Source organism: Accipiter gentilis, chromosome 22, assembly GCF_929443795.1.
Source record: "Accipiter gentilis chromosome 22, bAccGen1.1, whole genome shotgun sequence".
In the NCBI taxonomy this organism is placed as follows: domain Eukaryota; kingdom Metazoa; phylum Chordata; class Aves; order Accipitriformes; family Accipitridae; genus Astur; species Astur gentilis.
The window spans coordinates 604829-621301 of NC_064901.1; the positions used below are offsets into that span (position 1 = coordinate 604829).

General features: G+C 34.4%; 1 protein-coding gene across 33 annotated transcripts in view; it reads left to right on the forward strand.

Annotated features, from left to right (window-relative positions):
• CEP128 (centrosomal protein 128) overlaps positions 1–16473 on the forward strand; it is a 143361-nt gene that overhangs the window by 30929 nt on the left and 95959 nt on the right. For 32 of the 33 annotated variants that reach the window (XR_007509162.1, XR_007509163.1, XR_007509164.1 and 29 more), the window contains 4 exons: positions 8734–8820; positions 10283–10357; positions 11608–11740; positions 13441–13601. Coding sequence is in view for 22 of the 33 variants with exons in the window: in XM_049825586.1 (XP_049681543.1) it covers positions 8734–8820; positions 10283–10357; positions 11608–11740; positions 13441–13601 (456 nt within the window). In the remaining 11 variants the exon portion in view is untranslated. The remainder of the gene's footprint in view (positions 1–8733; positions 8821–10282; positions 10358–11607; positions 11741–13440; positions 13602–16473) is intronic. The other variant, XM_049825589.1, reaches the window with a different exon arrangement.

The following is a 16473-nucleotide window of genomic DNA, read 5'->3' on the forward strand; positions in this document are numbered from 1 at the left end:
AAGTACCTGTCTGACCTTCCATTCCCCTAAGCTGTTCAGCTGTAGATGAAGACATTTTAATCCTTTCTCCTGCAAATTCTGTCTTGCTCTGTGCATATTTTTGTAAATAATTTTTCTTGAGGAGACCCTTTCTATTTAAAAGATTTTTTGACACTACTGTTCAAAACTTCAGTATGTAGTCCTCATTCTCAGTTTACAGGAAAGCTCAACACCTTTTAGTCTGCTTGGTAAACTTTTACTATGAGGAATTTGCCCAAGCAGAGATTCAGACCCAATCCTGACTGGAACAGGCTTATTCCATATGCCATACATTCATAGATGTTGCTACTTGGAGGAGAATCACGTATTGATGATTATCTTCACTCTCTCAAGCAGGGGCTCATATCTCCAAATTATCCTTCTGGGTGGCTGATCTCAGTCATGACTCTGGATTTCCTGGACTGGACTCATGTCACTGTATTTAGAAATCCCAATAAAACATAGATTACCTCTGTTGCATGAATTATGGATTTTTCCGGGACTTCTGATCTCTAACATGCTAAATAGAACCTGGTGGTGTCAGTTGACAAGTGTAGAAGGGAGCTTCTTACAATAGGTGTTAGGTAATCTTTCTTTGACAGATTACAGAGGAATATGGAGACAGTATCGCCCTTGAAACACAGACTTCCATTACGCTCCCAGTAGCAGCAAACGGTATGTCTTCTTCCTGCTACTTCTTGTCTCATAGCTGTCTTAACAGCTTGGAGAACATCTTCATGACAGAGTTGCAACTTCCTACATGCCAGGTATCTTTAGGCTTCAGTATTGCTAAGGTCCTTAGATCTCAGACCCTTATCACAAGCTTCCATCCAGCTGTCCCATCTTCCTTCCCCATTGAACATTCATGTTAATTTGTCCTTCACTAGGTAGAAAATGGTCTCAATTCTGGATGGTGTTTGTATTTATCAGGGATGGTTCAACATCTCTTGATGCTCTCACATTGGCAGATTGGACCACCTTGTTTCCTACTTTTTGAAAAATGCTTGGTTTTGAGAGCAAAATAATCTGGATCCTGTGCATGCTGCCTCTCCGTGTACTATTGTCCTGAGAGGCTGCTGTGTGGAAAAGCTTTGTGAAGAAAATTACTTTGTTATGGAGTATAAATTTTAGAAGAAATAGGAATATAAGAATATCTAAGGGGGCAAAAAGTTTAGAACTGATCTAATCTCAAATTAAAAACAAACAGGAAAAAAATGCCAGAGCCAAAACAGTCTGAGGATTGGGTGTAGCAGATTTGAGTTTTTGAGCTTCTGGTTTTTGTTTTCAAATTTTTTTTCTTTATATATGTGCTGTTACAGATGAATAGATTCACTATGGCAAACCAAATAGAATAAATAATGTAATTTATGATCATGAAGTATTTAAGATTTATGAATATGAATAGTTTAAAAAGGTTGTTATTTCAACAATATGTTTTCAAGCTGAGTAGTAGGTGGCTTCTTGTTGATTTGTTCATTACTTGCATCAGTGTAATTGTTTGTATTTTGCTAAGGTATTTTTTATTTTTCTGTACTATAGACAAATTTGGCTTTAAAGATCTCTGAGCAAAGTTGTTAGAAAAACTCAATAGTTTACACTATGATTTTTAAAAAAAAATGCTACATTTTAAGTAGGCAATTTCAGCAAAGCCATTGGGTTTTGTGTAAAATATCTGATGTCATTTTTTCTTACTGGTAATCCATTGCTTGGTGGTAGCATTTGCCATAAAGATTGCTTGATAGGTGAGAGAATTTTCAAGAACAGAGATTCTCAGACTCCAGTGTGGAAGCTTACTTATTTCTTCACTGCCTTACAGTTGAAGTGTGACTATATTGTACCTTAAGAACAGCAACTTCTTAACATAATACATGACATCACTGGTTTTCTTCCTTATTGTGAAATATGTTCTTTCATGCTGCTTTGATACTCAGTTATTGCAGAGTCTCTGCAAGACTGCAAGAGTCTCATTAGTGCACTCCTTTGATCTCTCACGGGATATACAGAATGATGCTGAGGACTGGCTACTGAAAAAGGTAGATCTTTCATTCAGTACATACATACCAGTGTGTACTCACTCAAAGATTCTTAGGGGACGTTGTAGATGAAAATACTCTTAATGAATGCAGTCAACATAGGGAGAGGCTAGTTGCCTTTTTCTGCAGCTTGGCTTTTTAATCAGCTGTTCCTCTTATGGTGGCTTATATTTGGCCAGGAGTATCAGAAGAAGCAGGCAAGCTGCTTTCCAGTAAATGAGATGTCCTTCATTGGTGAATCATGAACACACTCGGGTAAACCTGAGCCTGTAAGCTCTAATAAATATCTATGCTGGTTCTCTGCAAGAAGTCTTGGAGATGACGGTAGCAATTTAGGTTTCATTTTTCTAATTTTCTAATGACACTTGTCTGCAATAATAATACTAACCTGGATAGTGATGGTCTTGGAATTTTTTGATCCCTACTCCATTTGGAGTGGAGTGCTTGGATTCACCCATGTAAATATGGATATGGACAGTCCCTTAAGAACAGAATGCTCGTTATCACTAACCTGAATTTCTTTGAGAAGTGATAGCCGTTTGCCCTGTTGCCCATCATCTGCTGTTGCCCATCATCTGCTGTTGCCCATCATCTGCTGTTGCCCATCATCTGCTGTTGCCCATCATCTGCTGTTGCCCATCATCTGCTGTTGCCCATCATCTGCTGTTGCCCATCATCTGCTGTTGCCCATCATCTGCTGTTGCCCATCATCTGCTGTTGCCCCTTTCTTTTAATAATTCTGTGATTGAGGACTGTGAGGACATGGTTGTCCATTTATACAAATACAACATGTTGGGGAGAGAAGGATAGACGTGTTTCCTACAGATACTGATTAGCAGAAAGCTTTCCATCTGAGAGCTTGAAGTGCATGTGGACAGTATGTACTGAGGGATGTATCCAGAAGTAGTCTTTGCAACATATAAATGTTCCTAGGGCATGGTGTGTATCTCTGTAGCTTGAGTTGCTGTATGTTAGAACGTATTTGAATTGCTTTGCGTACTTCTGCATACCCTAGTGAGAATAAAAGAAATAATTAAATATTTTACTGCATTTATTATTTGGATGAAGGGTGTTTCTACATAATATTTAAGAGCGGCTTTTTACTTTGTTATTCTGTTTCTTCTCCTTTGTAATTTGAATTATGAGTGAGATGGACTCTTAGCTCTGTCAGTGGTCTCAGTCTTGTGGTGATCACTGTGTGGATGTAATGTTCTATTAAAGTCCTTTTCTGTCCTCTTTTATTTCTCCAAGATGCTTCCCAAGTAACATTACTGGATAGGAGGGTAGTAGGGTTTGGACTGAGTTCTGAAATCCTGTCATTTAATATGGTCTGCATGATTTACAAAGAAATGCTATTTATAGTATTTGTGGCTATTTAATGAGGTGGTTGTTTCATTAGTTTGCCTGTTATACATTTCAAACCAAATAAAATCAAATTTGAGTTGGATTTGATCAGTAGATGCCTTAATTAAGAAATTTTGTGAAGTTTAAATGTTAATAGTTATTAATTTTAAGGAAAGTGCAGTGCCTGTAACTGACCACTACTTGTCAGTATTTTACCATCTTAAGAGAATCATCTTCCTAAATCTCAGTTATTAAATTATATATTTTCAGGGCCTAATTGAACATGATGATACATTTGTTACAGTCTTTCTCTTGTCTGTCTTGTCTTTCTGTCTGTCTTTTGTATGATGTGCAAACTTTTTATTTGCATTGCACTACTATTATAGACAGATTATTAACCAAGATGATATCTAGTTGTATACTGACCATAAAGAAAGCTTGTCATATAAAATTTTGCATCTTTAACATCTAAATTTGTGTTATTATTTTGAATCTGTAGTCTGGATGTGCTTTGTGTAGGTGGATAAAAATTATTTTCTCTATGTTTTTATGTATCTTTTAACTTAGTGTGTACTGATGTGTTTAAACACTATCTGTTTAAACAGCAATTACGGCAAATTAGAAAATTGCAATTAGCAAACAAATTCATGCAAATCATACCTCTTCATGTTCTTCTATATTCTGATATAAACATGTTTCTGATTAGAAAGGAGAACAAATATACTCATCTTCCCAGTGCTACTGGCACGTATATGTGGGTTGCTTTAATAAAATACATTTGTTGTGTAAACTAAAACTATTTTGAGATTCTTCAGTGCTTTATTTTGAACATGAATATGCAAATACCTTGTACTGTTTGTTTGCATTTATGCATCCATTTTCTAAAACAAGATCAAGTATCATTCTTAAAAATGGGCTTTAAACAGTTTTTATACGCAGTGGATGTCCTGGATGGCTTTACTAATTCCTGTGCTTGGATTTTGGTGAAATGAGTCCGTGTGTTCATGCTTTGCACGCTTTAGATGAACAGAGTCATCTTTATAGAACATTTTGAACCCACTGACTGTGGTAAGGCAATGACTATAGTTATGTCTTAAGCTAATAACTTGGATAGGCCAGGAAGCATTTTTTCTGTTTTCTTTGTGCAACTGGTTACTTAGATTCTGTTTGCCTCCCACTGCACATATTGCGAAGTGCAAGAGTCTGGTGGTCTTTCAACAGAGAGTGGGGTAGACTGCTGGTCAAAAGCATTATTGAAAATTCTCTTTTTGCATGTCTTTATCTCTGATCTTTTTAGACAAACATAAACTCAATCTGTGCTCTGAACCATCTGAATGTTTTAATGCATTGTTGATACTTGCTCCTTGGCTCTGTGGTATGCCACCTGTGGATAATGGTTTCTGTTTTGATTGTAGTTTGAATCTGACTCTGTCTTGAAACATGAGCAAGCCTCATACATATCTGTCACTGAAATATCTAGGCAGTCTGTCTTAAATGCCTGGCTGGTGTGTCTAGGTAGCATACATGGACCCATGCTAGCTGCTAATGTAGCAAGTTAGGGAAAGAATTTTCATTCAGATTAGGATGTGGTACATTTTTGCCTTAAAGTATAGCATGAGGCTGGTCTGCTTGTGTATTTCTGCTAGTATGAGTATAATTCACTGATCAGTCTCACCTTGAAAGAGCAAATTTCGGTTTGTGGTCTGTGCATTATTTTCAAATAAACTGGTTTTATTTAAAAAAACAAGACCAAACAAAACCCAAACACCAAGCCCTAAGGAAAGTTAGTGGGCGTAAATTGCAGTAAAAGTTATGATTTGCCATTAGAAGATTTTCATAAGTTGGAAAGGTTGAGAACTGTTGTTACAGAGGCCTCCACATAGTTTTCCCCATATATAATAAAAAATATCTGTCTAGCAGTGAGTATATTATTTTATCTATTTGAAGTTCTGGGTTTGATATACTATATATGGATGAGGTATGTTGAGCTGGGGTGTACCAGGTATGTTAGTATTCTTATACTGTCTTATGCTAGTGAGCTCTTCAAAAAGACCTGTAAGAATTGCTCTACTGGGTCCAATCCAAAGTTCATCTAGCCTGTCAGGGACAAAAGCCTGTTTCTAACTGCCTAGGCAGGCAGTGTAACCTTTTGTTACCAGCTTGTCCATCCTGAAACCATGCTGTGAAGACCTCTTTACATGGAAGTTCTCTGTTTCCTTGTGGCCTCCTCCATGCCTGCCCCCTCCAAGGCCTCATCAACCTCCTTGTCAGACTCCTCCTGGCCATCCTGGCCATTAATGCTTTCATGAGGAGGATCTTAGTGGGGGAATCCTAATGACTGTAGGCCTGTTCCCGTTCCTTGGTGCTTCAGCATTGCCAGGCAGAGCTCTCCTGGGCAGCATCTGCCTGCTGCTTGTGAGCCATCAGGGAGGAGCGTGTGTTGGAACTGTTGTTCTCAGCATCTGCTTCCTAGTTCCTATTTTTGACATTTTACTCCCCCAACCTCTTCTTTGGAGACAACAAATGAAATCAAAGAATCAGTTGAATCTTTACATGTTTGGTTTTTTTTTCTTTAACTCTTCCTTTCTCAAGAGAAACCTTACATAGAAAAACCTTTAGTGGAGAAAAAACAAGAGTGGAACAAACCAGTGAGAGAGAATTATTTAAAAAGGAGTACAATAAGGAGGAAAACCATAGAATTAACTTCTACCTATGCAGTTTCTGAAATGTCAGTAACAACTGATGTTTGTCTGGCTGTGGATGACCAGATGTTTCCATTTCTTAATGACCTTTTGATTGGTTAACTGATTGCCTACAGCACTTACTGGAAAAATGCATGTTTCACAGTTGAAGCAGTGCACACGTTTAATTTATTGTAACATCACATTCTTTTTGTAGTAATTTAACTCTGAGATTAAATATATAGATGTGAACTGTTTTTTTCTTAAAAATGAAATAGTTATGGGCTATTTTTACAATTTATTTTTTAAAAAAACCCTAAAATTAAAATTTAAAATTTTTATTTTTATTTTTTTACAATTTATTTTTACAGAAAATAAAACTGAACATAATGTCTGTAGTATCAGTGATAGGAAAGACTGCCTTTTTGTTTGAAGTTATTGCTATTTAATAGCCTAAATATCATTCAGTGACCATGATAAGTTGAAATGGCATATTAATTTCTGTAGTTTTTTCTGGGAATTAGGATGTACTACTGATGCAGAGACATACTTTTTGCCTTTGGTAGGGAAATCTTTGAAAATTTTCCTAGTATTTCTAATTCCAGCCCAGCTTTAATATTTTCCTTATGATACTGGCATCTCTAGCAAAATCTGCACATGAGAACATGCATTTTGGTCCTATATTAGTTATTAATTTACTGCCAAAAATAAGGTTGGCATACAGTTGACTGTATGTAACAGAGCTTCTAATTTCGCTAGTAAAAATGAAGCTCAATTTCAGTTAGGATACATCATATATCCCTAGCAGACTGTTCTGAACTGGTACTTCCCGCTATTAAAAAAATCCCAAACTTGTGCAATAATGGCATTAGCTGAAGTGATGATCATCTTTGACTTTTGTTCAGGTAGCTTTTTGGGAGTTCTCCCTAGAGTCTTTTTGAGTAAAATGGGAGTGAGTCAGGTCTGTGTGCAGTGTTGAGTTTTATAGTTGACTGGCATGATAGATTTGAATCTGTACTGAATACTTAGAGAAATATCTTAAATGTGTTACAGTCTTACAGTAACCGATTATGAATCGGTAAGATTAAAAGTGTAATTCTTTATGTAGCATAATATTTTCAGTGGTGTAGTTATGATAAATATCTTCCACAATCTCAGTTTTCAATGTAAACTGTTCAAGCAGGAGAGTAGTCCAAACTATACTGAAACCTTATGTTTCCTCAGGTGAGGATATAAGACTGAGATAAGTAGATAAATCCATTTATTTTCCCCACAAAGCTACTTTTAAAAGCAAAACTTCTAAAGCTGAATGCCTGGCTTCACTGAAGTTGATTAATATCTTGCCTTCTGTTTTCATACAGTGAAATTATTCCTCAGTATAGAATGCAGAGCAAATGTTCAAAAACTGAATGAAATTGCACTAATTATAGGGGCAAATTTCAGGGATGTTTGTTTAAGGAGATATTCCTTTAAAATGTAACATAAAAATGCTGCTCAGGAAGAACAGACTGGGAAAAAGAAATTTCTTTCTGGGCAGGCTATGTGTTTCTGTTGTTCTGTTGTAGTTTTAGCAAGTAATGGTGGGAGGAATAGATGTACTTATGTTTCATGATATTGGATGAAAGTAAAAGGTGTATGCTAAGGTCTCTAATTGATTTGTGGCTAGTGTGAAAACTGCTTGGTCATGTTGTGCAGCAAAGAAGCAAGATTTATTAACAGTTACTCAAATTCACAGCAAATTCTGTCAGTATGACTAGTGATCTCTCAGCTGGTGTTTCTAAGTGATATTTAAGATGAGCCAATGACATTGTTATGGCTTGAGATATCCAAACTTGGGTTGTGTATGTTGCAAATTGTATGTGTCATTAATGTCTGTGATGTCTGATGCATTCCTTTGTCAGCGATTGGCTGTGTTCTGCAAATAGTGTTGGTTTGCAGAGGGAAAAGATTTTGAAAATGATATTCAAGGCAATTTTATTTTTGTAAGATGCTTTAGAAAATGTACACAAGTGTTTTTAGATACTTCAGTTTGGGGGGGACAGGAAAGGTCCCCATGGATCCACCCTCAAACCCCCCCCCCCCAAGTAGGGCACATCAATGTCAGATACTTTTGATGAGGAGAGTTTCAGTTGATTCTGTCTTAATATTGTGATTCTAAGCATCTGTCCAGATTTAAATAAAAATAACCTTTTCCTTTTTGGCTTCCAACACAACCTTATGGTAGTGTTTTCCTTAGTACAGTACATTGTATTTCATATCACGCATATTTCATATTAGAGAATATTTTCTTTTCACCTGATATGTTTATAGCTTATCTATAGGGGATCTCTTGAGCCTCTTAGACCTTCATCTCGAAGTGTTTGGGGTCGGCCTCGAGCATGTGGACCTCTATACATCGGAATGATGTTAGTGCTAGTTTTGACTTTGTATTTGGCCCTGTTCTGTGCATGGGTATGTTTGTATATGCATGGACTTATATTTATTTTTTCATAACAATATACATTGGCTCCATACGGAAATATTAGACATAGACAGAAAGCATTTGTCTAGGTCTTCTTTCTTAAATATATCAGAGATTCTTTCATTATAACAGACTTACAAAGAAGACTTCTGTAACTTTTATAATGACGTTCACAATATATTTTTCCCCTTTAAAGGCTTTAAGGAAGCAAGATGCTAAAGCAGATGAAACAGAAGAACTCATGAAAAAGAAACTTGTGAGATATGAAAGTGAAAAGAACCAAGTAAGACTTAATTTTCTCCTTTGTTTGGTTTTAAATAAGTTATAGTGTCATATATTACAGTATATGCTTCCTTTTTCAGAGAAACCAACAGGATAGAACTTTCTTTAGTCTTTAAGATAACAAGGGATTTTTTTGCATCAGAGGCACTATGAATATAGCTATGCTGAACTTCTGTCTTTCCTTCAAAGCTCTTTAGTGATAGTGTGTTACTTCTAATGATTCTTCCATCCTGCCAGGCAGACAAGTTTATAACTTGGGGATTATCCTTGATTTCTTTCTCTGATTTGTCTCTGAATTTATACATAGTCTGCTGTTGCTTATTTGCAGCAGCTCGAAGATGCAGCTTTTCTTCATCCCTGCAGCTAACGCATGCTAGTTATTTTGCAGCATGGTTATTACTAATTACTCTTGCTGAACTATCTGTTGCTATATGCTCTCTTTGTGTTCATAGAAAACAAGATTTCTTATATTTCTGTTCTGGCTGGATGCTAGGGCCATTTTTTCTAGCTTTTTCCCTCTTACATTGAGTTTAGCCTTTTTGTCTATACTTTCACAAGTTATAACCCTTTACGCTAAACCATCTATGTAGTGGTTTATGTTATGTTACTGTCTCCATTCCATTAATGCTGGTCCTGTTTACTTTGCCCATTTGCTAGCCTCTCAACATCCTCTTTGAGATTTCTATCTCTGCAACAATTTCTGCTGTTGAAAACTATATTTATCTACATGTGGATCTTTGTGATCTTTGAACTATTTATGGTAGAAGTCAGACAATATTTTGTAGCTTTTGTTTTCTGTTTTCTTTTCTAAATGGTCATCAGTGTGCTGACTATTTCTGATTAAACATTTTAAAATTCTGTTAATATAATATTTTTAGGAAAAATTCTAATTGTATGGAATTCTGGGCACTTCAGTTTTTCAGTCATCTTGTTTCTGGAATAATTCAAGTACATCTTGTACAACACAGAAAAAACACTGAAGTTACCAATTACCAGTTCTACCAATGCATGTCATCTTTAACACTTCTATGAATAAACTGTGTAGCAAAGGTGACATCAAATGTTAAGTCATTGTTAATTTTAATTGTTTAAAATCCAGGGACAATGTTTTTGAAACTTTTAAAAAAAGTTTATCTTTATTTTACTTTTAACCCAGTAAAATTTTGCATTTATGCTTTTTCGTTTTGGAATATATATATACCACTTTGTATCTTCATGTGATATAGAATATTGTACAAAAATTATAGACTGTAAGTTAAATTATCTTTATGTAATTTAAACAAATATAGCAGGGATTTAGTACAAATGAAAGTTTGCTTCAAAATTTTGGACAAATAAAAATATTGTCTATTATACTTCATTTTAAAGAGACTCTTATATCTATTAATTGTGCCAAAATTAAATAGTTAAAATACACTTTTGTATTATGATTGCTTTTCTTTTTTCATCATCTGTAATGAAAGCTTGAGCTGGAATTGGAGCAGTCCCAGAAAAAGCTGAATGAATCGGAAGGCAGTAGAGAAGCTCTTTTGCATCAGGTAACTGCTTTGATGTGGTAAAATCCTAAAGTTTTCATATTAGGCTGTGTCTGAGTCTTTTTGCTTAATCTTGCTATCTTATACTCTGATGACATTGTTTTGGGAAGGGAAAAAGGAGTTGTAGAAAGACAGGTTTAAGAGTCTAAAATATGTGGACTGACCTCTCATTATACTTTTTCTGCTTTCTGAACTTTTATGTATACATGTTAATATATAATGATTATAGTAGTCGTAGTAGTTAAGGTACTTTTTAAGTACATAAACACATTATTTGTGACTGCCCTTCATAGTATTCCTTAGAACAACTTCTGTATTGGTAATTATGTTATGCAAAGCACATGCTATAGTTGGTGAATTCAGATAAACCAGTGCTCTAGAAGTGTTTGCTGTATTGTATGCTAACATGTGATAAAAATATATAAAAACCAAACACCTGAAAAAAGTGTGCTCTAAACAATACCTATTGATGCACATATGATTAAATCTAGAATTTGCAGGAACCTGGATTATAGCTTTAGAAAAGTGTCATTTTTCCTAAACAATTTTAATCCTTCCTTCTTTCAGAGGAGCTGGGGAAAAAGATTGAAATAAATAGGGAGGGGGCAATTGGCATACTTATATGTTAGCTTTAGTTGTTTGACTTGTGTATCTGGCAGAAGTTTGAGTTGGCTTTATTACTGTTTTGAATTTAACTCACTGTGCATAGAATATAGTGCTATATCACATATGGGTAATATGAATTTGAGCTATATTCCTTCAGTTCAATTTTAGCATGTCATATCTTCTTTATTTTCCTGTACACAATGTCATCTTTGTAAGTGCTAGACTGTATATGATAGAAAGGAAAAATGTAAAAAGCCCCTATATTTCTTAAGAATAAACACATTGTATTTTTAATGAGTAGAATTTAAATAAAATATATTGCGTGTTTAATTTGTATGGATGTTTTCACTAGCAATGCAAAAAGACAACTGCAACATATAAAATGGTAGCATTTTGTTTGGTCTAGAGAAATTAATCCTCATCTGTGGTCAACATAAATGTTTGCTTTAATTTTGAAGAATCAGTTTGTGGCCTATAATTAGGAAGTAATCAGTCTTTTTGTTTACAATCTGCATTACTCTTGAGATTTATTTATAAATGTTAATTATGTATAGTCTTTTGGTTTTTGTAGTGTTTAATAAAAGTATGCTATTTACTCTTTTATTCTGTTTTTCATTAAACATTTGATACTTGTACATGCATTTTAGATTCAGGATCTTCGTTCCCAACTTTTGAGAGCAGAAGAAGACCGTGTAGAGTTGCAACATCAAATTTCACATGTTGCTATGCACCACCAGAGCTCCCAGGATGTACAAGATGACGACAGGAGAATTAGAACAGGTAGAACGCTCGTACTTTGCACTAGAGGCCTGCAAATTAGTTAGGTAGCCTGGACATTAATTCTTTCTTTGAGTTGCATTCTAATTCTTCTACTGTTTCAACAAAACCAGCCATTTAACTTGTCAGGTTTAAGTTGATAAGTACTGGCACCTGAATATTCACAAATAAATAGCAATGAGAGTTAAAATTTAGGATAAAATAACATAATTTGCGTAGTTAAAACAAATGAAGATTATTAGAGAGAATTTTAGTGAAGTGGATAGTGTTTTTACGGAAGAAAAACATTTGAAATATTTTTAAGTAATTTTTCTGAAATGTTACATTTCAGTCCATTTTCAGTTTAAATCCTGCCATCTTGAAAATCATAGCAAAAGTCATTTAGATAGCTGGTAAATAAGACTGATGAATTTCTGGAGTTACAACATGTTCCAGAAAGGTTAAGAAAATTTTCCAGTATGATGCAGTCAGGGCTTCTGTCTGCAGTATGTTAGAATTTTAGAGATGGAACAATGATGTTTAGAAGAAAAATACTTTAAACAATTTCGATATGTAATTGCATAGTAAATTATCACTTTAGCAAGGTCTTCACTACATGGTTAGTTATCTATCTGTATTTAAACTTTTCAAACATAATCAAAAAGGCATTAGAGAAAGTCTTTATCTTTCTCCTTATTAACATAGAAATGTATTACTCAAGATAATAGATAGAGGAATAGTGACTCCAAGTCCATTATCTCTGTGAATGACTTATTTTTATATTTTCATACTTCAGCTACTGAATTATCTTAGTTATTAAAATAGGACTCTGACTCCCTGTTTTACAAATCTTATACAGAGCACTGGAAAATGGCTAGATTTTGTACATGGCTTAGCTTCAGAAATGTAACACGAAATAGTAATTTTAGTAGTTTTTCTCCAGTCATGTGAATGTATCTGCTTATAGTGAATTTATTTGAAACAATATGCCTTTCATTTTACTGAAAGCATATTTTAATTTTTCCATTTGTTTTATAATTGTAAATGAAAAACTGTTGTAAAAATAGGAAGAAAATAAAAAAATGTACTGGAGGATTAAGATATACACATATTTTTATATAATTTATGCAGTTGTGTTTCTCCTTACTGTGTTATTTCTGTTTCTTCAAAGATGCAGGGGAAGAATACAAATGGAGATTTTCTTTGCCTCTAGTAGTTGTTTATGACTAAAGACATTTGAATTTCTGATTGAGGAAATTTGCAGTTTACGCTTATCAAGAAATTCTATTGTGGTTGTAGGATTCAGACATAAAATTCACAGATAGAGTGACTTCCAAATCAGGATATATTACTCTGGCGGGATTAAATCTTGGCCTTGGAGTTGTGGCCAAGTTTCATTTACACCAGAATTTCTCCATTGTTTCTTCCACCCTCTTTCATTTTATTGGGTTCTGTTGTTTGGGTTTGTTTTGTGGTGGTGTTTTTTTTTTTTAGGGGGTAGGAAAACCCCTATAAAATGACTGGCTAAACAGAAATACTGTCTCATTCAGTAAAAGGTTATGATATAGGTATAGCCATTTTTCACAGCTACACTGATCAAGATCAATAGTTGTAGAATAGTCTGAAGTAGAGAAGAAAATTGCCAAAAGAGAAATAAGAAAAAAAAAATTTACCACAAGTCGGTGTTTCTAGTGGCCTATTGTTCCGTTCTCACCATTTTATAGTAGCTGAAAGATATGAGAGAGAGAAGCAAGAACTGGAGAAACATATTTTGGAGCTTAAAGCAAAGCTGAATCATAATGCTGTAATGTCCGAGGTAGAAGATCTAAAGAGATGCATAGAGCGTAAGGACAAGGAGAAAGCACAGCTTGTAATGCACATACAGGTAAGTTGGTTTTCTTTGTTGTTTTGGTTGTTGGGTTTTTTTTAAATAATTTCCCATATGTTCAAGGTAGGTGATATGCCAAATCAGAGAGTAACCTTTAAAACTAAGAGTAACTGACATGCTCTTCTTAGTTTATTCTGTAAATAATTTTGAAAGGTGATATGAGTTTGTAGAGGTTTTTCTCTCCCATCTTGTTAATAAACGAAAAAAGGTATTTGTTATTATCCATGAATTCATATTTTGGATTACTTTCTTTCCCATGTATCTGATTTTATCAGCAGTTGCCATTAATAATGGTTTTGGAATTACTTTTATAAATTAGTATTTACTTCCTTATTCCCCATTCCATCATGCTTCAGAACTAAAGTTTAACTTTAAACAAACTGGGATACCTTGTTCTATGAGATAGTGCAGTAGAGTAACAAAAATAGATCATAACTACTCTTATTTTAGCAATTAGATGCAATATAATAATTATATTAATAAGTGTTAGTATTCTTATTTATGGTAAACACATACTATTTAAAGTGTTTCTCTGAAAAGAATAATAGCAGTCTCTGACACTGGAATTTTAGTTAGAAGACTTTTACCTTGAACATGAAATGAGCTATGAGGCAGTAGCCTTTTTATTTAAGACAGGACATTTCTATATTTTTGGATCTCATCTAGATTCGTCATTGGTAGTAAGATCCCTGAACAGTTACTGTTTTCTACTGTTTTTCATGACTGTCAGGAGAAATGAGGATGTCTTCAAAACCCTATGTAGGATTTCAGTAGACAAGTACTTAACATTTGTTGTACTTGTATTGGGGCATTCAGTAAACCAGGGGTTTTGTATTTTGTTTTTATTTTTCTAATGAAGATACTTTTCTTTGGAAATTCAAAAGTAGGAAATTTGTCTTTTCATAGATTTAGAGGACTACCCTGTTCAGTTTGCTTCTGCTGCTCTTTTCCCTTGTCAACTTCTGTGCTCATTTAAATCAAACTAATACATCAAATTAAATGTGGAAAAAATTGAAGTCTCAAAATAAGTTCCTACATGCTTTATGAAAATTGGTCATTAAACTGCTTTAAAAAGCCCTAGAGTGCTTCTATAGAGGGTAAGGCAAGCAGAAATCTTTTCCTGATGCCCATCAGCATTTGTGTTCTAGCTGGCCAGTACAACTCCAGACTAACCCAAACATGCTATTTTTTTTGTTTGTTTTGTGGGGCCTGAGAAATTCCAATTACTTTGGTGGCAGGAGTTAATGGGATAAAAACCCATAGAAAACCAATTTTTTTTAAACTTCTGCTTGTAGTACATGCTTTTCTGAGGGTCAGAATGATGTGCTCGTACTAATTTCCTGTTCTGTGAAAATACTGATGGAAGAGTGCTCAGTCAGGGTCATTGTCATTGCTCTGAATTAGAAATATTTGACTTCCCTGATTATCTCAACAGAAAATACTTTGTACTTCTTATCTGCTTCCCACTGCCATTCTCCTAGAGAGGGAGTAACAGGAAAATAGCTAGTATGTTTTTCTTTTAATGAGACATCAAGCAATGCAAGGATGTGAATTTCTAAACTTAGGTACTAACAAAGCATTTTGTCAAGCCTGTTCTAACAGCTGCTCCTATCAGATAGTCTGATTCCCAGTTGGAAGTGACCAGTCATGTTTGGGGGAGGATGTAACTGCACTTGCCTCTGTTGTACATGTGATATTAGAAATTTCTTTTGACTGATTTAAATGTCATTGTTTTCAACAATTTGAGTTGTGTGTTGTACTTTTAGTCCCTGATAATTGCTATAAACTCACAATATGACGTAAAATGGAGAGGATGGAAAAAATTATAATCATATTCTTAAACTCATATTTAGAAGTAAGTTCAATCTTAAATTCATTTTTAAATTTAATAGAGAAAATTTTGATTTCAGTAGTTGTAGTTTACCTGAGAATGCTTCTGTAAGATCTTGCAAATGTATGCAACTATCTTAAATATATTTTTTTCTGCATGGAACTGTATAGACATGGGGCTGTTACAGCTGACTATTATGACCTGACTCTTATGGCTAAGAAATAAACAAAGTACACAAATTACAAAGATGCAATACCCTAGTTTCTCCATAAGTGTTTTTAGACTCATGCTTGTAAAATTGTTTGATTTACTAATTCTTTCTCATTCTAATTAGGTCAAAGTAGTCTTATGGTATCGTCCAGTAGAGCGTAACAACAGACAGTCAGTTTGTTAAAATATTTCACATTTTCTGTGGGAAAGTTATTGATTTGTTTGTTTAAGATTAGAATTCTTCAGTAATACAAGTCTTTCAGTCTTATGAAGACAATCTTATCCTCATTAAAATTCATTTTATGGCTGCTTTCATCCTCTAAAGATGAAACTGTTAGCCAATTATTATATGAGCCAATTAAGATATCTGAAAATGAGTAAGTAACACTTTTCTGAATTTGAAGAGAGATTATTGCAAAGTAAGAGAAATCAGTACCTTTGCAGACCAGCCTGTGTTGCCATGGCCATGGAGTTCAAATGCTGAAATAGTGCTACAGATAGATTTTAAATGTACAGATGCTATTCACTTTGAAGTTTCTATCTAAAATCACATATCAGCCTGGGAGGGGGAGGTATTTTATCTGTATCTTATATTTACATAAGCCTTTATCTGTCAGAATGAGTAGCAGTTCACGCTCTGGAAAAATACGGAGGAGACATCACTTTAAGAAACTGATTTTGTGCATTATACCTTTTACTGAATTGAATACACTTCTTGACTGATTGAATGTATGCATCTTTGATTATTCAATTCACAGAATTTATGCTTCCATGAAAAATCTAAACCTTCTGGATTAATGTTTCATGATGGTTAGATGCAATATGATT